This window comes from Dipodomys merriami, unplaced genomic scaffold (assembly GCF_024711535.1).
Source record: "Dipodomys merriami isolate MVZ:Mamm:240054 unplaced genomic scaffold, mDipMer1.0.p SCAF_21, whole genome shotgun sequence".
In the NCBI taxonomy this organism is placed as follows: domain Eukaryota; kingdom Metazoa; phylum Chordata; class Mammalia; order Rodentia; family Heteromyidae; genus Dipodomys; species Dipodomys merriami.
Genome location: NW_027203493.1, coordinates 2,428,070 through 2,450,312, shown reverse-complemented (window position 1 = coordinate 2,450,312; position 22,243 = coordinate 2,428,070). Strand labels below are relative to the sequence as shown.

At 40.5% G+C, this 22,243-nt stretch overlaps 2 protein-coding genes across 2 annotated transcripts; one reads left to right on the top strand and one right to left on the bottom strand.

Moving 5' to 3' along the window:
* Positions 1-2,136: 2,136 nt before the first annotated feature.
* Positions 2,137-15,341, bottom strand: LOC138834110 (olfactory receptor 5A2-like). The gene is made up of 3 exons (XM_070032878.1): positions 15,206-15,341; positions 13,209-13,283; positions 2,137-3,158 (listed from the first exon to the last, which is right to left on the bottom strand). The coding sequence occupies exons 1-3, from the start codon at positions 15,339-15,341 to the stop codon at positions 2,137-2,139; spliced, it is 1,233 nt and encodes a 410-aa protein (XP_069888979.1).
* A 1,616-nt stretch (positions 15,342-16,957) lies between these two features.
* On the top strand, positions 16,958-18,365 carry Or5a1 (olfactory receptor family 5 subfamily A member 1). The gene is made up of 2 exons (XM_070032877.1): positions 16,958-17,902; positions 18,315-18,365. Exons 1-2 carry the CDS (start codon positions 16,958-16,960, stop codon positions 18,363-18,365), a joined length of 996 nt encoding a protein of 331 aa, XP_069888978.1.
* The last annotated feature ends 3,878 nt before the right edge of the window (positions 18,366-22,243 follow it).

The following is a 22,243-nucleotide window of genomic DNA, read 5'->3' as shown; positions in this document are numbered from 1 at the left end:
CCACATCTGTAATCTTAGTTACTTAGGAAGCTAAAATATGATAATTAAGGTTCAAAGGCAGGCTGGACAGGAAAGTCTGTCTTATCTACAAATAATCACCAAAAAAAAACAAAAGCTAGAAGTAGAGCTGTGGCTTAAGTGGTAGAGCACTTAATTTTTAGGTAAGAAAATATACCATTTGTTTGGTTTAGGTAGTGATAAATCATTACATAATCATAATAACACCTCTTGGAAATTTACTCAACAGAGTTACAATTATCAGTGTCTATACACAGTAATTTACAATAAATTTACTATTATTATTTATTATATTTCTATTTTACAATTAGGCATTGAGACTTTTCTAAGGACACAAGTGTGTGTGTGTGTGTGTGTGTGTGTGTGTGTGTGTGTGTGTGTGTGTAGCCAGTAGCAGGGTTTGAGCAAGGCTTGCTTGCTCACTTGGCAGGTGTTTTGCCACTTGAGCTGTGTCTCCAGCCTAGCTTTTAACTGGTTATTATGGACTTGGAGTATCATGGAGTTTTAGTGTCTGGGATGGCTTCAAACCACATTCCAGCTCTCAGCCTTCTGAATAACTAGAATTTACAGGTACAAGCCACTGGTGCCTGTCTCAGGTACATACTATTTAATTACTTACTAGTTATTTATGGCTGCCTAAAAAAGACCATAGTCAAATACATTTATTTCTATTCTTTACTGCCAATTCAAAGATACATACCATGTTTCAAGAGAATGTCAAGAATCGTTACTGTCTTCAGCTCTTTGTCTAAGTTCTCATCTAGGATTTATCCAACTGGATAAAAATAACATTTCATACTAAATTGAAGTGAGCTGACCCCCTGGACAAAGTCACAGATGCTGACCAGTATCTTAAAAGCTGGAGTTTATTGGCTTAATCAGATGGGACTAACTCAATTCAGGAGCGAGCAGCCTCAACCTCAAATAGCTCAGGGTTTATAAAGGCAAAAAATGCATTCTTTTAGAGCAGATGCAAGCAAGCTGGTGTACAGAAGCAGAACTTAGCAGTTATTTTGCAAACACGTAAATCACAAACGTTCCTGAAACAATGAAAACCATAAATACCCCTGTAACAATTTCTTGACCTAAAGCAACGGGCAGTTCCTGGTTTCGGGGCCAGGTGATTTGATTTTTTGAAACTAGTCATTACAGTAGAAGGGGGCAGCCAGGGGCAAATGGGCCAGTTACACCACAAGGGGCAAGGGTAAATAGACCTGGTCCTTTCCTCAGAACTAGTTGTTTCAGTTCAATCCTGCCTTGCAAGTTTGGCCCTATTCTTAAAAAACAATAATGTTGATCTGTTTCTAATTTCACATTTTATATTCTTTTGGGGGAGGGCATCACTAAATGGAGGTGTTCTCTTTTGCTCTCTAAGAACCCTTGGATATTGTTTAAAAGTTGGCACTGCTGGCCTGAGAGACAATTCTTTGGTTTTATTTAAATAACTGCAGGGACTAATTTTTTGCATAGTTAATTGAATTCCACAAGGTGGTTGTCCCATCTGTTTCATTGTTAATGCTCAATGCAGAATTCCTGAGTTCATAGCTCTAAAGAGCATTAGCACACCCCATTAGTAACAGTGGCTGGCTTATAGCCATGATTCTACAACCTGGGAATATCTTCTCTCTGGTCCCCATTTCCTCCAAAGAAAATATTTGAGAATCTCAGAATAGGGAAAGGAATCATGTTTGAAAAAAGAGTTGCCTTCTTCAGGTTATTATGAGCTACCGTGTCAAAAGAATGACCATCTTCAATGCCCGACTAACATTTTTCAATGGTTCCCCTCCTACAGATGCAAACTCTATTTGGATGTTCTATGTTGTTTTTTGTTAAAATTGTGAAGTTTCCTATTAAACAGAGCATTTGAGATCTTAGTCCGGAGCTGGAGGCACACCTCAAGTGGTAGAGTGTTTGCCTAGCAAGAGTGAGACTCTGAGTTCAATCCCCAGTACCACAAAAAAGAAATAATAATAATATAATAAAAGAAAACTTCAGCCTATGCTATGCTATTTATTCTAGAAGTGAGTAATGAACACATCATTTTCAATTGCCAATAGAGGAACTGGTTCACGAAGAGAAGAAAAAGCTTAGTCCATACCAAAGTATCAGTAGATCAACTCATCTGAAACCACATGCATGTCTACACAACGCGTTGCTTCCCTGAAGACACAGCTTGGATTCAGAAACATGAAAGTCCCTTTCCATAACTTTCCTTATGGCATTTTTAATCTCCTTATTCCTAAGACTGTAGATGACAGGATTCATCATAGGGATCACCACCGCATAGAAAATGGACACCACCTTGTCCCGGTTCAAGGAGTAGCTGGAACGAGGCCGCATGTACATGAAGAGACCAGAGCCATAGAAGAGGGTCACAGTAGTCAGATGAGAGGCACAGGTGCTGAAGGCCTTGGTCCTACCTTCAGCTGAGCTGATCTTCAGGACAGCAGCCACAATGTAACCATAAGAGATGAGGATGATAAGCACAGACACCACCCCATCGATACAACCCAGAATGAAGCACAACACCTGACTAGTGAAGGTGTCCGAACAGGACAAAGCCAAGATTGGAGGAAGATCGCAAAAGAAGTGGTTGATCACGTTGGGCCCACAGAAGTCATTCTGATAGATGGAGCAGGTTTCAACCAGAGAACTAAGGAATCCGCCCACATAGGCACCTGCCACCATCCTTAAACAAAGAGTGTGGGAAATGAGGGCAGTGTAGAGCAGCGGGTTGCAGATTGCAGCATACCGGTCGTAAGCCATGGCTGCCAAGAGAAAGCATTCAGTCAGCCCCATGCCACAGAACACAAAGTACTGCATGGCGCAGCCAAGCAAGGAAATGGTTGTCTGCTCTGTGATGATGACAGAGAGCATCTTGGGGGTGGTGGAGGAGACATAGCAAATGTCTATGAAGGACAAGTTTCTGAGGAAGAAGTACATGGGAGTGTGAAGGTGGGGGTCCATCCTGATCAAAGCGATGAGGGTCAGGTTCCAAATTAGGGTTAGGAGGTAGATCCCCAGAAATAATGCAAATAGGAAAACCTTCATTTGGGGATTATCTGTAAAACCCAGCAAGATAAACTTGGTCACAGAAGTGTTGTTCCTTCCTATAGCCACTACAGCCATAGACTTGCGTCCTGCATAAGAGAGAGAGAGACAGACAGACAGAGACAGAGACAGAGACAGAGACAGCGACAGAGAAAGTAATCCTGTGGCCAGAGAGATTGTGTGTTTATTAGTCCAACAAGGGAAACTTCCTGGAAGATCCTACAGACAGTGAGCCTCCAGTTACAATTCCAATTAATTTCTAGCAAAATCTTCTCAGAACAAATCATCAGAAATAATCCATTGGAACTATTTAAAGTTAGTGTGTTCTATATACCTTGTTCACCAAAAGAGTTTCTGTGTACTAGAATAGAAAGTGGGAGCTGAATAATTGGGTTTTTGGTTTTTGACTCCTTTCCTCATTGCCAGTGGCCGTGGAAAAGCTCCTTCGCCCTCCCAGAACTTCGCTTTATCAAGCGTAAAATGGAATGATGAAATCAGATGAATTCCATGCTCCCTTTCCAACTTTAAACATAGAAGCCAAGTTAAAGTGACAACAAACTTCGAAAGGCTAACAGAAATTATTTCCTGGCCAAAAAAATCTAGGAGGAAAAAGGGTTTGTTAAATATTTAATGACAGTAACTACTGACAGTCAACTTTGATGTCATCAGACCAGATCAGATTACTGTTCTGAAAACTTTTAGCCGTGGTGATTATGAAAGATAGGCTGAGCACTAGTGGCTCACGCCTGTAATCCTAGCAACTCAGGAAGCTGAAGATGGTGGTTCAAAGCCAGCATGGGCAGGAAAGTCTGTGAAACTCTTATCTCCAATTAACCATGAAAAAGTTGGAAGTAGAGCTGTGGCTCAGGTGGTAGAACACTAACCTTGAGCACAAAATCTGAGGAACAGTGCCCAGACCCAGAACTTAAGCCCCAAGACTGGCACACAAAATAAGTAAGAAAGACAGCCTATTGTCCCTGATGTCAAACCGGGAATAACAAGAACTACCTCTCAGTATATCCGTCAATGACACCCACCAAAAAAGGAAATGAGCTCAGCGTTTCTTATTGTAATGCCTACAATGTCTGGTATCCAATGAGGTATCCAATAAATATTTATTGAAGCAGTTAATTTTTTTCACTCCTCCTCAGAGTTCAGCAGTATTTGGCTTATGAGTTGTTACATTGGGCCTATCCCTACTATAATAGGCACATAATAATTACAAACTGCAATCATAATATAATGACACGCAGAATATACTACTATAATCAAGAATACATATTTAGCATGCTTTTTATATCAGGTACTGTTCTAACCAGTTGATTTATACACTCTCTCTTCAACAGATAAAAAGGGTAATAGACCAAAACCTGAGAGCTGTCATTTTCTGTGTGAATGAGTTGGGAGGGAAAGAGTTAGACTTACAATTATTTTAGACAAAAGGGTCCTGAGATTGTTTTTTGTGCTACAAGAGGAAAATATTGGTTGCTTTGCTCCTATAGTATCTTCTACAAACCTCATTTTATCTTCACTTCCCACTTGGCTTGTGCTTGGCCTCCAGTTCCACTGATATATTTTATTCCTGTGCATGCATATACATTGGCCTTATGTATAAAGTCATGCCTGCTTCTGGGATGGCTGATCTATTGTTACCAAGTCTCCCAAATGACCTATGGGAGCTCATTATTGTAATAGGCTGAGGTAGCCAGCCAAAAAGGCCACACTCCAACACGCACTCTAAATCATTACAGCTAAACTTGTCTGAGCACTAATTATTCTCTTGGGTGACAGGGAAATAGCCTAACTATCCCTACCAGAGTCCTTTTTTTTTCAGTCCCCTACCTCATTCATTCCCTTCTGAGTCTTCCCTGATCTGGGTCCAAGAACACTTCTATTTTTTTTAAAAGTTACAAAGGTGAGGTAGAGAGGGGTCACAGTTACATGAGTCAGGTAAAGAGTCATTTCTTTTTGGACAGTGTCACTCAAAAACACTTCTTTTTGCAATAAAATGCAACCTTCTATTTTAAAAGCCCTTTAGTGGAAGTACCCTCTCACAGAGAGAGAGAGAAAGAGAGAGAGAGAGAGAGAGAGAGAGAGAGAGAGAGAGAGCGCAAGACATAAAGAACCCAAACTAATAAACCTCATAATCTGTTTAGCTCAAATATTTCTGATTTATAGTTTACATCGTGTGTGTGTGTGTGTGTGTGTGTGTGTGTGTGTGTGTGTGTGTGCATGTGTGTGTGTGTGTCCCAGTATTGGGGCTTGAACTCAGGGTCTCATGCTCTTGGTTGGCTTTTTTGCTTAAGTTTGGGCTCAACTAGTTGACCCACAGCTCAACTTCTGGCTTTTGGTGGTTAAGTGGAGATAAGAGTCTCATTGACTTTTCTGCCCAGGCTTGTTTCGGACTCAGTTTTCAGTCTCCTGAATAATTAAAGGAGTGAACCAGTAGGGCCCAACTATAGTTTCCTCCTTTATATAGGTCTGAGAATAGAGCTCAAACTTGGTACCTGATGTTTTCCTTCATTCGCTAGCTCTCTACTAACTGAACCATGCCTCCAACCCCAATAGTTCGCTCTTTATTTTTAGGATTTTCTTTTTTTTTTTCTTTTGGTGGGTCGTGGGGCTTGAACTCTGGGCTTGGGCGCTGTCCCTGCGCTCTTCAGCTCAAGGCAAATGCTCTACCGCTTGAGCCACAGTGCTACTTCCGGTTTTCTAGTGGTTTATTGGAGATAAGAGTCTCACGGACTTTCCTTGCCGGGGCTGGCTTTGAACTGTGATCCTCAGATCTCAGCCTCCTAAGTAGCTAGGATTATAGACATGAGCTTACGGCACCCTGCATTTCTTAGGATTTTCTAAGTTACTTTGCTTATAGTTATTATGACCATAATCAGAATTGGTGTCACAGATAAAATCCATAGTTACCCTTGCTTATTATCTTTTTCTAGGACAATATATAGAATTCAATCACCAAGTTTACTGTGTGAATTTCCCAGGTCTTAATTAAGTATCAGAATTCATTCAGAGTTGGTTGGCCTCATTCAGCCTCAAGATCTCTTCGATTACTTTATTTCTTACCTGATATAAGTTTATAGTTGATTTGGGGAATTATTGACCTCTTTGTTTGCAGTGATTTCAGTCACTAAATTTCCCTAAATTAACTCTGTTATCTTGTAGCAAGAATCTCAGTTAACTGTATTCCTTCATAGAGAAGATATTTTTTCATGTATGCCCTTTTTCTTTACAGACTGGGGATTGCTAACTTAATTTCCTTGAAACATAGTAACTCTTTTTCTATATGTGAGAAAGACAAACACTGATTTAAAGCACCAGACTTTTAGAGCATCTGGAATTCTTGGACAGCGCCCAGGCCCAGAGTTCAGGCCTCATGACCAGACCCAAAAAAATTTTTAAAAAGAATATTTTTTGCAATACTACTTTTATTCACTTTGTATTATATTTAAGTAGTTGAACAAAGGAGTTGCCATATAAGAAAGCAGTTTATTAATACAGTATATCTTGATCAATGTTGCCCCTTTATAAGAAATCTGAAATGATAAGAGTTCCCTCCTATTAAATCTACCCAGATAACTATAAACTCTTCATACTTTTACCTTAAAGAATAAAGTCTGACATTAAAGGGATCCGCATAGGGAAGGAAGAAGTTAAACTATCTCTTTTCACAGATGGCATGGTACTATACCTCCATGATCCCAAAAACTCCATCCCCAGACTCAGAACTTATAAACCACTTCGGCAAAGTAGCAGGATACAAAATTAACCCACAAAAATCAGCCGCCTTCTGTATACCAACAATGTACAAGCAGAAAGGGAAATAAATGAAACAACCCCAAAAAATAAAATATTTAGGAATTAACCTAACCAAAGATGTAAAAGAACTATTTAATGAAAACTATAAAAACTGAAAGAAAGAAAATACAGAAGACTCCAGGAAATGGAAAGACCTTCCATGCTCTAGGATAGGCAGACTTAATATAGTGAAAATGGCAATAGTGCCAAAATTAATATACAAATTCAATGCAATTCCTATTAAAATCCCAATGACATACATCACTGAAATACAGAAAACAGTCCAAAATTACATATGGAACAACAAAGGACTTAGAATAGCCAAAACAATTCTCGGTAAAAAAGACAACTTGGGAGGGATCTCGATGCCGGACTTCAAACTCTACCATAGAGCCATAATAACAAAGACAGCATGGTACTGGCACAAAAACAGACCCAAAGACCAGTGGAATAGAATAGGAGATCCAGAAATAAAACCACATGCCTATAGTCAGCTGATATTTGACAAAGGAACCAAAGACGTCCAGTGGAAGAAGCACAGCCTCTTCAACCGCTGGTGCTGGGAAAACTGAGTGGCCACATGCAGAAAACTAAAAGTGGACCCCAGCCTATCACCATGCACCAACATCAACTCAAAATGGATTAAAGACCTTAACATCAAACCTGAAACTCTGAAACTACTGCAGGACAGAGTAGGAGAGACACTTGAACTTATAGGCACAGGCAGGAACTTCCTGAACAGAGTTCCAGAGTCACAACAAATTGGAGAAAGACTAGACAAATGGGACTACCTTAAAATAAAAAGCTTCTGCACAGCTAAATACATAGCAACCAAGCTTCTAGCTTGTCTTTCTAAGACAACCAACTAACTGCGAAAAAATATTTACCAGCAATATATCAGACAAGGGGTTAATATCCAGTATATACAGGGAACTCAAGAAACTAATCCCTCCCAAACCCAACAAACCAATTACTAAATGGGCAAGGGAAGGAAAGAGAGACTTCACAGAAGAAGAGATAAAAATGACAAAGAGGGGCTGGGAAGGTGGCTCAGTGGTAGAGCGTTTGCCTTGCATGCATGAGGCCCTGGGTTTGATTCCTCAGCACCACATAAGCAAAAAGAAAAAAGCCAGAAGTGGCGCTGTGGCTCAAGGTGTAGAGTGGTAGCCTTGAGCTGAAGAGCTGAGGGACAGCGCCCAGGCCCAGAGTTCAGGCCCCACGACCAGACACACACACACACACAAAAAAAAATAACAAAGAAACACAGGAAATGTTCACCATACCTGGTTGTAAAGGAAACGCACATAAAGACAACCCTGAGATAGCACCTTACCCCAGTCAGAATGGCCCACATCCTAAAGTCAGTCAACAACAAATGCTGTAGGGGATGTGGAGAAAGAGGAACCCTATTACACTGCTGGTGGGAATGTACACTTATACAACCACTTTGGAAAGCAGTCTGGAGGGTCCTCAAAAAGCTAAAGATTGACCTCCCCTATGACCCAGCCATACCACTCCTAGGCATCTTTCCTGAACAACAGGAACCAATATACAAGGACACCTGCACCTCCATGTTCACTGCAGCACTGTTCACAATAGCTAGGATATGGAAACAACCCAGATGCCCCAGCACAGATGAATTGATCCAAAAATTGTGGTATCTATACACAATGGAATATTATGCAGCTATTAGGAAGGACAAAACAATGACATTTGCAGGGAAATGGATGGAGCTAGAAGATATCATGTTGAGTGAGGTAAGCCAAGAGCAAAGAGACAAATGGCACATGGTCTCCCTGATAAGTGAATGTTAAATCTAAAACGTAAGGCGATACAACAAAGTTAACAAGACTTAAGAAACAAAGAACCTCCACTCGTCTGGTCGAATCACTACTAAATACCCCATGCTTCTGATCACATATATGGCATATATGTGCATACCAGGGGGAAACTAAGAGGAGGACACAGAACTAGAGGGAATCAGGGGTACAATGGGACCCATCAGCTGCACTGGACATTGATCAAAACAAACTAAGCTACACAATGGCAGCGATGGGAGGGAAGGAATGAGTGGGAAAGAGGGAACAGCTGTCACTATGCAAAAGGAGAAGAATGTACATATCACCTGATGTGGAAGAAATAACTGTATTGTCAAAGCCCATAGAATTCATAAACTTTATAGACTAAGATAGACAATTTGCCCTATGAAAATTAGAATGTGTTTGTGACTTTAACTAAGCATCACTATCCCATAATACTGTGAAATTATGCTTAATCACAATAAAGAACTTGAAAAAAATAAAGTCTGATTAAACAGGACACCAAAAAGTATCAAAGCAGGGTTGGGAATGGTAGTGCACGCCTGTGGTCTCCAATACCTGGAAGGCAGAAACAGAAGAATTACAAGCTCAAAGCCAGCTTGGGTTCTATTAATAAGACCCTCTTTCATAGAATAAAAGATAAAAAGTAACAAAGCATGTCAGACACCAGTGGCTCAAGCCCATAATCCTAGCTACTCAGGAGGCTGATATCTGAGAATCGAGGTTCAAAGCCAGCCCAGGCAAGAAAGTCTGTGAGACTCCTATCTCTAATAAACTACTCAGAAAACCAGAAGTAGCACTGTGGCTCAAGTGGTAGAGTGCTCGCCTTGAGCTGAAGAGCTGCGGGACAGTGCCCAGGCCCAGAGTTCAAGCCCCACAACTGACAAAAATAAAAATAAAAATAGATAAAATGTAGCAAAGCAAATCTGCAATATGACAGTGTAAGTATGCTTCACATTACTTAAATGTGACTTTAAAAATGTATAAAATAGCTGGGTGCTGGTAGCTCACACCTGTAATCCTAGCTACTCAGGAAACTGAGATCTAGGATCGTGGTTCAAAGCCAGCCCAGGCAGGAAAATCTGTGAGACTCTTATCTCCAATTAACTACCCGAGGAAGTGGCACTGTGACTCAAGTGGTAGAGCACTTGCCTTGAGCTGAAGAGCTCCAGAAAAATGTATAAAATGGTGTTGTCCTGTGTGTGTGTGTGTGTGTGTGTGTGTGTGTGTGTGTGTGTATGTCAGTCCTGGGTCTTGAACTCAGGCTTGGGTTCTGTCCCAGAGCTCTTTTGCTCAAGGCTAGCACACTACCACTTGAATCATAGCACCACTTCTGGCTTTTCTGACATAAGAGTCTCACTAGCTTTCTTTCCCCAGCTAGCTTCAAACCATGATCCTCAGATCTCAGCCACTGGAGCAGTTAGGATAACAGGCATGAGCCAACCGCGAAATGGCACTATTGTTCAGGTGTGAATTTGTGTGGTTAAAGGGTACCAGAAGAGCAAGATAATATATTGGATCGACTGGGATATATGTGCAGGAATGTCACAATCAAAAATCCCCTTCGGTACAACTAATGCATGCTAATAAAAAGTTATTTTTAAAACATATGTGAATTGGAAAAGAATTTTTTCAAGGGTAATAGATTGGAATCCAGCAACTTGTGGAAGATCTGCCCCTGTCCAGTGTGGTGGGTACCAGCCTCTACCCTCAGCCCTCAGCTGGGGCCCAAATAGAACAAAACCAGGGGGAAGTAAGTCTCCCTTTCCTCTGCAACTGGGCAGCCTTCTACTATCTTTGGGTATCATAACTCCAGGTTCTCTATGTTTACACTCCAGGAATTGCATTAGGGGGTCTCCTGGGTTTGGGGCCTTCACACCAGACTGTGCCACCATTTTCCCAGTTGTGAGGGCCTTCAGCCTTCAGCTTCCCTGGTTCTCCAGAATCTGGATGGCTTTTGTGGGTCTAGCCAGTCTCCATGATCACATGAGACAGTTCCCCCTAAATACCACCTCTCTTCCATCTGTGTATCTACACAGACATCCTGTTGATGCAGTCTGTCTAAAGAACTCTGATGAATAAATATGGTGAATTTCATTTCATGTCATATTTTATTTTTTATTGTAAAGGTGATGTACAGAGGGGATTACAGTTACATAGGTCAGGTGATATGTATATTTCTTTTTGAATAGTGTCACCTCTTCCCTCATTTTCTCCCAGGTTTTTTCCTCTGGCCTCCCTATCTCCCAGGTTCATTTCCAGCATAGGGTCTAATGAGTATCACTGCTGCTGCATTTGTTGATCCTTTGTCCCACCATTTTTGTGCTCCCCCTTACCCTCCCAAAATAGATAAACTTGCATACAAGACAAAAGACACAGAAATCAAAAACAGCAACAGAAGAAAGATAACCGAAAAATCCCTGTTTCCATTTCTTGGAGTTCATTTAGATAAACACCATTTTATATGATCATATGCCTATAGCTATTGAGCCTTTGTGATCCTCTCCTAAGAATATCCTCCTTTGGTGTCACTGCGTGAATGTTAAGAGTCTTGTTTGATTTATCATCTCCAAGTATAATTTTTTGTCTTTCACTTGTGTTTTCTTGTAGATTTATAGGCATATTCTAATTACTACAACTGAGGGAAACCATGCAACCTGTTTCTTTGGGTCTGGCTTACCTCACTTAATATAATTTTTCCACGTTTTTCCATTTCTTAATGAATGGCACAATCTCATTCTTTCTCAGGAAGAATAGAATTCCATTGTGTATACATACTACCTTTTCTTGATCCATTCAATCAATCCATATCTGGGTTGATTCTTTATCTTGCCTATGGTAAACAATACTGAAATGAACATAATTGTGCTAGTGACTTTAGTGTGGCCTGGTTTGTGGCAAATTGGATAAATGCCCAAGAGTAAGATTGCTGGGTCATAGGGAATCTCTATGTTTAATATTTTGTGGAAACTTCATACTGCTTTCCAGAGTGGTTGAACAAGTTTACATTCCCACTAACAGTGTAGTAGTATTCCCTTTTGGAAACATCACTACCAGCATCTATTATTGTTAGGTTTTCTTGATAATGGCCATTCTAACTGGATTGAGGTGGCATCTCAATGTTTTTTGATTTGGATTTATTTTGTGGCCAGATATGTTGAACATCTCTTCATGTGTCTATTGCCATTGTTACTTCTTCTAAGAAGTCTCTCTTTAAGTCTTTAGTCCATTTATTAATAGGGTTGTTTCTTTGTCATATGTTTTTTATCACAGAAAAAAAGAAAAAGAAAAATCAAAGCAAATGAGCACTAAGCTTAGATTTTTTTTCTCTGGGCTTTGCTTCAAAGGAATTCAAATAATCTCATTAAAATGACTAGACTAAAACCTTAAATGAACATAAAAGCAAATAATATTTTATACTCTTTTTTTTCTTTTGTTGGTCTTGATTCAGGGCCAAGGCGCTGTCCCTGAACTTTTTTCCCCCTGAGCTTTTTTGTAAAAGGCTAGCACTCTACCACAGCTGTACTTCTGGTTGTCTGGTGGTTAATTAGAAATAAAGACTATCACATTCTTTCCTGCCCAGGCTGGCTATGAACTGCAAATCTTTAGATCTCAGCCTCCTGAGTAGCTAGGATTATAGGAGTGAGCCACAGCACCTGACATATTTTGTACTCTTAAGAAGTAAAGAATCCCAATGAGGTAAATTTTGGAATCCATCTCAAAGCATGAACAGGGCTGAGCATGGGGGAGAGTCTCAATAAGTTTTCATCTGTTCCACATACTTCAAGATAAACAGGTTGCATGAAGGAATGGAAGAAGGTTGGTAAATTTATATTCACATGCTGGTAGTCTTGGCCATGCTTAAACAGACTGCTCACCCTGCTCTTAGATTCTACTCTCACGAGCTGCTTCCTCAAGTGTTGCCAAAAGATACCTTGATTAGCCTCCGGAGGTTGAAAGACCTGGCCGTGGAGATGGAAGCATTAATAATGGTTTGTGTTCTAGACAACCCCGGAGAGCAATTAACTACAAAGCCCTGAAGTTTAGAAAATGCATGCTTTCCTCTTTCATAAGCACCCTCTAGGGCCAATGTAAGAAAACATTTCCAAGGAGGGGAAAGAAAGGACCCTCCCCTAAGTGTACTTCCAACACCTTTTGAAAAACCTTCAAAACGGACCCCAAATGTAGATACAAGTGGACACCAGTCTTACAGCCCCTCTCCTCCCTTTGTACCTCCTTCCCTCCATTCCCTCCATCACTCTATCCACAAACACACCTTCTCTGCACCAAGTAGTCATTTTGACCCTTGAATAAACAGGCTGAAGTAACATCTCAAAGCCATTAACGCTATGGACCCAGGATGCAGCGACTGTAATCTGTTTAAACTCTTACCAAAGTAGGACAGCTCACAAAAGGCATCACATCAGTGAAGACAGAAGAGGAAGAAGGTAAGTGCCATCTCTACGTCTTGTTTTTATCATCATGCCAAGATTAATCTCGCTGGTGACGTACCTTCCTCCTGCAACCGGATGTAGAGGGCCAAGGACTGTTTGGTCTCCTTATACCTTTCAATTATATCTGCCTTTCCTTCAACATCAGCCCAATCCGGGTGGGGTTTTTTGGGAGGGTGCTTTTTGAAGAACGACTCTACTTATAGAGCAGCTTCACGTTCATAGCAACACTGAGCAGAAGCTAGAGAGATTTACCATATACCCCCTGAATATCCTCTCCACCATCAGCATCCTGGAACACGGTACTGAACCTACTTTGCTGAACCTGCTTTGCTAGAGCAGTACCACCAAAGTGTATGGCTTACGGTAGGTTCTCTCTTGGCACTGGGCATTGTACAGGTTCAAGCAAATAAAAAATGATATTTTCCCACCACTATGGTATTATACAGAAAGGTTTCAATCCTGGGTCCTCTGCCTTTATTCCCCCTCAGTTTGGGCAATCATTGCTCTTTTTATGTCTTTAGTGTTGTCATTTTCAGACTATTTTGGAATTGTATACTAATCTAGTTTTTTTTTTTACAGAAGGAAACATTTCTTTCCCCTGGTAATAAATGTTAAACATTCCTTGACATCTTCCCATGGACCAAAAACTCCTCTTTTTTTTCAGGAATATATTTTTCAGAATGCCCGCCATATAGCTTTTAGTTTTGAAGTGTTCATGATCAGCGTTTGTGTTTTTAAGTAGAATGTGTCACTGTTGAACTAACAGATTTTAGGTTTTTGCAAAATCTTCTGAAACTCTCTATATGTGAGCCTTTTTTAATCCAGTTCAAAAGTGAAATTCAATATAACAGAAATTCAAGATTCACACTAAATTCTGGTTTTTTACTTCTGATAATTCTGTGTTCTTGATTTATTGGTTGAATACTTCAATAGTTTTCCCCTTTGCATTGTTTCACTAATAACTAAATATTTAGAGACTGGACACTTCTCTATAGTTATCTCTTAAAGGAATCATATTAGTAAGAAAACTCATGTTTTCTCTAATAAGTAATTGATCATTAAAGACTCAAAAATATGAACTGACATATTAACTTTATCAATGTGTTATCAATGCATCAGAATTCTGTGAAAGGCAAACCCAGCATGTTATTGAAGACTAAGGTAAAACAGACATAAAAATATTCTCTTTTTTTTTTTTTGTCAGTCGTGGGGCTTGAACTCTGGGCCTCTCCCTAAGCTCTTCAGCTCAAGGTGAGCACTCTATATCACTTGAGCCACAGCAACACTTTTGGTTTTCTGGTGCTTAATTGGAGCTAAGAGTTTCACAGACTTTCCTGCCTGGCTTGCTTTGAACTGTGATCCTCAGATCTCAGCCTCTTGAGTAGCTAGGATTACAGGCGTGAACCACCAGTGCCCAGAGAAAAGTCTTCTTAAAAGCTAAATTCATTCTAAAGATGGACATTTTCTCATCATGATCACCTGACATTAAAGACATTAAAGACATTAAAGACATTAAAGAGCCTGATTTTAGAATTACAGCCCAATTTTGGTCTGCTGTACTGTCCTTTGATGAGCTCCGAAAATATATGTGACCCTTTGCAACCAGGAAAAGAACTAAAAGAATAAAATTCCTAAAGGAATGTCTATGCCATTAACCATAGCCCCCAGCTATTAGTTAGTGTCTGAAGAATGATTTGGGAGGTCTGTACTCTAGATAGATTTCATATTCCATATTTTCTAAACCTTGAAAAGATATTTAACCTCCCAAGCCCTCTTCTTTTTTTTTAAATTTGATAGATGCTTTGAATTTTACCATCTGAATCTCAATTGTTGGATAAAAGTCTTGCCTCCTTTTAAATTAGCTCCTCTCCTTGAGAGGGAATCCCACAGTTTCAGCAATCACTTGTGTTTGAGTAAAAGAAAGGACCTGGAAGAGCAAGAGAAACAGAGACCACACCCATCATTCATTCCATGTGCTATAAGCAGGAAAATGGGAGTTGGACCACATGGTATTTCTAGGCTCAGACCATGGAGCTGTTTTCCTGGATAGGGTACCTGCAACTTTCCCAGGACTGTGCTGCAGGCTGCCATCATCTCTGAAATTCTGAGATGCTGGGGATAGTGACCCAACTCCAGTGGGTCCACTGGGCACTGCTTTGCTAGAGCTTCTCTGTAGCAGCTCTGCTCCCATGGCAGATTTCTGCCTGAACTCCTAGACAGTTCAGTCCAGCATTTGCATTCTGCACACACTTGCAAATAGCCCCTGTGAGCATCATCAAGCTAACTGACTGTGTCCTCCAGAGCTATGGCCCGAGCTTCAACAAAGGCCACTTGAGCTATGGCTGGAGTGGCCAATGATCACTGCACTCAAATGCATGGGAGCAGAATCTCAAAGTAGTCTATTCAGTGAAAATGGGCCCTCCTTCCACCAGCCTTGAGTCTGTTCTGCTCACCTGGAGCTCTGAATCTGTGGTGACAAACACTCCCCCACTCTTACCCCAGTTTCTGTAGGGTTTGGGGGGACTTTTTCCCATGATCTTGATGATGAGCAACTTGTTGCTTTGTTTTCAAGTTTACAATATGAACTTTATTTTTTCATTCTTCACATGTCTGGCCTGCTAATTATCCAAATTACCCAAATTTTAGTATTCCACTTTTTTTAGGTTTTTTCCATTTTTTTTCTCAAGCAGATTTATTTTTTATAGCTTTTGATTTCAAGTTCTAAACAAACAAATAAAAAAAGGAATTCAGGGTTCAGTGCTTATCATCTAGTAAATGCTTCTTTTTTCCCTCAGAAGAGATACTTGTGGAGAAATATTTAATTTTGTTAATGTTCTCCTATGAAATTTCCAGTGCATATCATCAAAGGATTTTTTTAGTGGCAGTCTTAAGTGAATTTAACTTCTTCTCAATACTATGTCTGCTTCCTTTTTAATGATAAATCTTGTTTTCAGAACTCCTCAGCACAATCAATGAAAAGAAACCATTACCCTCCATGCAGCCTCTTCTATATTGCACCTAGAAATTCCTGACAGACATACAAGCCCAGACCTCTTCAGTTCCACCATCCTTAAAACCCCAGCACACAGACCCAACTCAGCTATGGTCTTTGCAACTGTATTGTGAAGAAGACCTTGACTCCTATTGCAAATAAGATATTCTTCATTTCCACCTGAGACTCTATCTGAATGACTTCTGCTGCCCATATTTCTAACTACATTCAGTTCCTGATCCCTTGAATAACTTCTCTACCACTTGAGCCAAGTGTTTTAGTGGGTACTTCGAAGAAGGAGTTAGTAAACTTTGCTGGCTAGGAGTCTCTGAGCTATCATCCTCTGAATCTCAGCCTTCTGAGTACTAACGTTACAGGCATGAGCCACCAGTGCCCAACTCACAGGTAATTCCTAGGATGTTTCAGAGTTTCTCTACTCTTCCAGTGAGCTGTGGAGACATGAGTTGATACTGAAATGTCTGAATCTCTCAGCTATAATCTGCTGCTCAAATATTCAAGGCCATGACTGTAATTGCTGAGAGACAGAGAAGAGAGGTAACAGGAAAGGGAGAGGGGAAGGAAAAGGAAAGGAGGAGGGAGGAGAGAATCCTCTGCCTTCTCTCTCATGCACTTGTAATATGGTTTTTTGTTGTTGTTTTTTTTAATGTTTGCTTTTGTCCTTCCTTTTTTGGTACTGGGGATCAAACCCAGGACATGGCACTTGCTAGGCAAGCACATTGACGCTGAGCTATGTCCCAGCATTGTAATGTGGATTGTCATTATCAACCCAGGTCTGTCTGTGGCCCTTGTGATCCATGGGAAACCTGTCTTTGTATAAGGCCTGGAATAGCTCATCAGTGACCGTGTTCATCTTCCTGGGATTTGCAGATCATCCAGAACTCCAAGCTGGACTCTTTGTGACTTTCCTGGGCATCTATCTTGTAACGCTGGCCTGGAACGTGGCTCTCATCTTTCTGATCAGAGGTGACACCCGTCTGCACACACCGATGTACTTCTTCCTCAGCAACTTAGCCTTCATTGACATCTGTTACTCTTCTTGCGTGGCTCCTAAGATGCTTATTGACTTCTTCCGAGAGAGGAAGACTATATCATTCCTAGGCTGCGCTGCCCAGTTTTTTTTCTTTGTTGGCATGGGTCTGACTGAGTGCATCCTCCTGACAGCCATGGCCTATGACCGCTATGCAGCCATCTCTAGCCCCCTTCTGTATACAGCCATCATGTCCCAGGATGTCTGTGTGCAGATGGTAGCTGGGGCATATGTCTGTGGCTTCCTGAGCTCCCTGATACAGGCCATCTCCATATTTCGACTCCACTTCTGTGGACCAAATGTCATCAACCACTTTTTCTGTGACCTCCCTCCAGTCTTGGCACTTTCTTGCTCCAACACCTTCTTTAGTCAAGTGGTGAATTTCCTCGTGGTGGTCATTGTTGGGGGAACATCATTTCTCATCCTCCTGGTCTCCTACAGCTACATAGTGTCCGCTGTCCTGAAGATCCACTCTGTGGAAGGTCGGTGGAAAGCCTTCAGCACATGTGCCTCGCACCTGATGGTAGTGACCCTGTTGTTTGGGACCGCCCTTTTCATGTACCTGCGACCCAGTTCCAGTTACTCATTCAGCAGGGACAAGGTGGTGTCTGTGTTCTATTCTCTGGTAATTCCCATGCTGAACCCTCTCATCTACAGTTTAAGGAACAAGGAAATCAAGGAGGCCCTGTGGAAAGCGATGGAGAAGAAGAAAGTGTTTTTCTAAGTGAGGTTGCGGAAATACATTGTCCACATTGCTGGAGATGCACATGTTCTACATCATCTCCACCTATGTCTTAGAGAAAGAAGACATGCAATGTTCAGGGTGGAGAATGGACGCTCCGCCCACCCAAGGCCATGTCAGTCATGTTCACTGTCCCACTGGGTCCATCCACCACATATGTCCAAAAAGAGAAAGGAATTCCTTCATTGAAAATAACCTCCTTCAAATAGCCAAGGTATGAAAACAGCCCAGAAGCCCTACAGTAGACCAATGGATCCAAAAGATGTGGTACACACACACAATGGGATTTTGCTTGTGTATTAGAAAGAATGATTGTATTATTTGCAGGGAAATGGATGGACCTGGAACAAATCATGTTAAGTGAGGTAAGCCAAGATCAAAGAGACAAATGGCATGTGTTTTCTCTCATACGTGGAAACTAGATCTGAAATAGAACTGGACATGAGAACATATACATTCTTAGGCATTCATACACCAAATAAGGATACAAGTAGGAGAGGAACCCCAAGGCATACAATGTTATTTATCAAAACAAATTCCAGGAAATGGAAACACAGGTTATTTATATTGTTGTTAGTGGTGATGGTGTGCTTTTTTTGTCTTTTCTGCTTTTTGAGTGGGGTCTAAAGAGGGCACAGAAAAGGAAGAATGAAGGATGAACAAATGAAATCATGGTAGTCAGTATACACTATGTGGAAAATGAACTATGCAACTTGTGGACAGGGTCAGGAGGGAGGGACTGAGGGAAAGCAAAGGAAGGGGTGACATTGTCTAAAAGAGAAATGCATGCCTTACCTGAACTGTGAAATCATAACACCTTGATAATAACAATAAAATGATGCTTAAAAATTAAAAAATAGCCTCCTTCGACCAAGAGCAAACATCTCATGTCTGTGATCCTAACTATTCAGGAGGCTGAGATCTGAGAATTTCAAGTTGAAGCCAGAATGGGCACACACATCCAAGACTCTTATCTCCAATTAACTAGCAAACATTGAGTTCAAGCTCTAGAACCAACACAAAAAGAAAGAAAAGACCCATTATGACCAGCTGTGTATAGTGGAGGTAAATTATCGCCATAAGATAGTAGCTACAACCTCTGTCTCAGCTATGCAAAGGGCCTAGCAAATTTAAATGCAATGGCACCACACCAATACTCTTCTCTTTCCAGTCTCAGCCACCTGTCCATCCATATCTCCTTGACTTTAACCATACTATCTCTTCACATCCCAAACTGCTCCTTACTGTATTCTGTCTGGACCTATTTCTTCTGTAAAATCCTTGTTCATGTGAATGGACTTACACTTGCAATCCCACATGGGGTATATTTCATTTGCATCATCTCAGAGAGACATATCCAAAGCTCTGACCCTCTGGTGGTCACTTATGAAAGGTTGGGGACACTTTACAGTGGATATGTCCATCACACCTATCTCTGCTGATGAACCCTTGTCATTTCTTTGTGGTTCTGGTCACTCTCAACATACTTTTCCATGAATGAAGTTCTATCGGGGGGTGCAGAGCTTTGATGTGATTTCATTGCTCATACAAGAAAAATATTTCCTCGGAACCTAGAAAAGTATAAAGAATGAATAAAGAGAAGGAGATATCTGTGATTCAGGAATCCTGGATTTTTTTGTGTGTCTTAAATTTATTCCCATCCAAAGCTTGAAATTTTAGGATTCACACGTGGTCATTCTGCAGTCACCACAGGGGATTGGATCCAGGATGGAAATACCCAAAATCTATAGGTGCTCAAGTCCCTTATATAAAATGGCATAATATCTGTATACAACGTGCACAATTCCTCTCATATACTTTAAGTCATCTCTAGATTACCTATCATACCTAATACAATATGAAGACCATATAAATATATTGTATTGGTTAGGGAATAGTGACATACATGTTCAGTAAGAACACCATTTTTTCAGAATATTTTTAATCCATGATTGGTTGAATACACATATGTGTAATATATGAATACTGTATATAAACAGAGAGAAAGAGTCTATTTTTGAGTGCTTACTATGCGTTAAGCCTTGAGTCATACAGCCAGGGAGCAAAATTTGACTTCACAATTCAAGCAATATGGCTTCTAAGGTTAAACTCTGCAACAATTACATTCTCTCCCAGCAGGGTCCATGATTAGGCTGATGGTAGATGCTTTGTGGTGGTAGCCAAATATACTATCCAAGGAAAGTATTAAAGGACTTTTCTTCCTGTCTCCTCCTCTCCATCCACAATGCTTCACTCTTCCATCCACCTATAACCCATCTACCAAGTCTTTGCCCACATTCAGCAGCCAGAGTTAGGACTAAAACTAAAGAACCATGGTTATTAAGGTCAGATGAGTTTTAAACTGAAGCAATGAAGTGAGTAAAGTGTAAGGAAATTAGAATCTGTGTATTAAGAGATACTTTTCACAGGTGTAAGCAAATGTGCCAAAAATGTACAGGTACTTTAATATAACAAGGAAATTTTGAGAAAAAATATGGGAAAGAGACATTATCTCATCTGCACTATTATTTGGTTATTTCAGTTATTTCATGAGTTTATTCAGGTATTATTGGGTTAAGCTCATGAGTTCAGGAGTCAGACAGACTACACTGAAATCCACATTTCTCTTACCCATCTGATATCTGAAATTCGACATATCTAATACAGTAATAATCAGTATTGAGGACAATGCCCAAAAGTAAGCCAGGCACTGGGTGGCTCCCACCTGTAATCCTAACTACTCAAGTTGCTGAGAACTGACATGGTTTGAAGCCAGCCCAGGCAAAAAAAAAAAGTCTGTGAGACTCTTATCTCCAATAAACTACTCAGAAAACCCCAGAAGTGGGCTGTGGCTCAAGTGGTAGAGTGCTAGCCTTGAGCCAAAGACACTGAGGTGCCCAGGCACTGAGTTCAAGCCCCAGAACTGGCAATCAAAAAAAAAGTGATTATCAGCAAAGAAACAGAACATTTATTCAGAACTAAGTTATCCTGCCTAATTTTTCTTCCTACCCTGACTAATGCTGTAAGTCAGGTCTACCTTCCTAGAAGGAAAGAGCACAAAACCAGAAATATCATTTTAGTCTAAGTATTAATCTAGAAATAGGAGGCTAGATGATGCTCCACACCTATGCTGGGATCTGCCATCCTCATTCACCAGCAAGTCCTGATCTGAAGCTCCATCCATGACCCCAAGGTCTCCAGGCCAGGGGGGCCCCAAATCTCCCCAGTATCTCCAAGCCTCAGTTTAGGCCTCTATATCATGAAATGATCACAGCCAATACCCATGTCATTCAGAATTATTATGATTGTCCTAGGAAGTGGTCATACACAATGCTTGCAGAATTATTCAGAACTATTATGAATTATTATGATCTAAGAAGAAAAGACATTCTTGGAAAACTCTTAGAGAAAAAAATGAAAGTCTGTGAGTGTCCATGATTCTTATTACCACATGCCATTTTTCCCAAGGAAGAATTCCAGGTGCCCTGGATAGAATGAAGTTCTTAGGCCATTCACTCTTCAGTCTTGAACTCACTGTACTTATAGTTCCATGTGATATAATCCATGTCTGGTTTTTGTGCCAGACAGTTCACTCCATAAAGGTAGGGATTAAATTTCCTGTTCCTTTTATACAGAGGAATCATGAGATAGATAGACACATGCATACATACATACATATACACATAGATGCATATGATCAAATAGGTATATATACATAAACATAGATTGATTTGATTGTTATATCCTTTTGAAAGAAATCAGTTACGTGACCCAATCTGGCCACTGTCACACTTGTCATATGAAATTGATGTTTGAATAGTGATTAAAAATTGAATTATAGGTGAACTCTGCATAAAATTCGAGGTGAACCAAGGTAAGTAAATGGCCTTTGGGGATTCCTCGGGCTTTCCTGTTCATTCTCAACACCTCTCCATTAAATGCCTTACCATAATAAATAAGCATGTGTGTGTGTGAGCATGCGCACGTGCACATTACAGACAGAGAGAATGTACATATACACATTGCTTAGTGACTTTTTAATAACTCCCATTGCATCTGCAACTGCCCCACTGAAATTTACATTTCCTGTGCTTATTATAATAGACTTCTAATTTAGCATCCATAAGATGGGGTTTGTGTTCAGGTAGAGAAAGAACCCTGAAGATGGAGAAACTGGCATACTTGCCTTTTTAATGCAAAGCTGGGTGAAGGCATCCTGAAGACACAATCACATTTGCATGTAAGTCTAAATGTTGATGATTTTAGTCATGTTCAATCTTACGTTCCCATTTGCTATGTAAGATTAGCTCA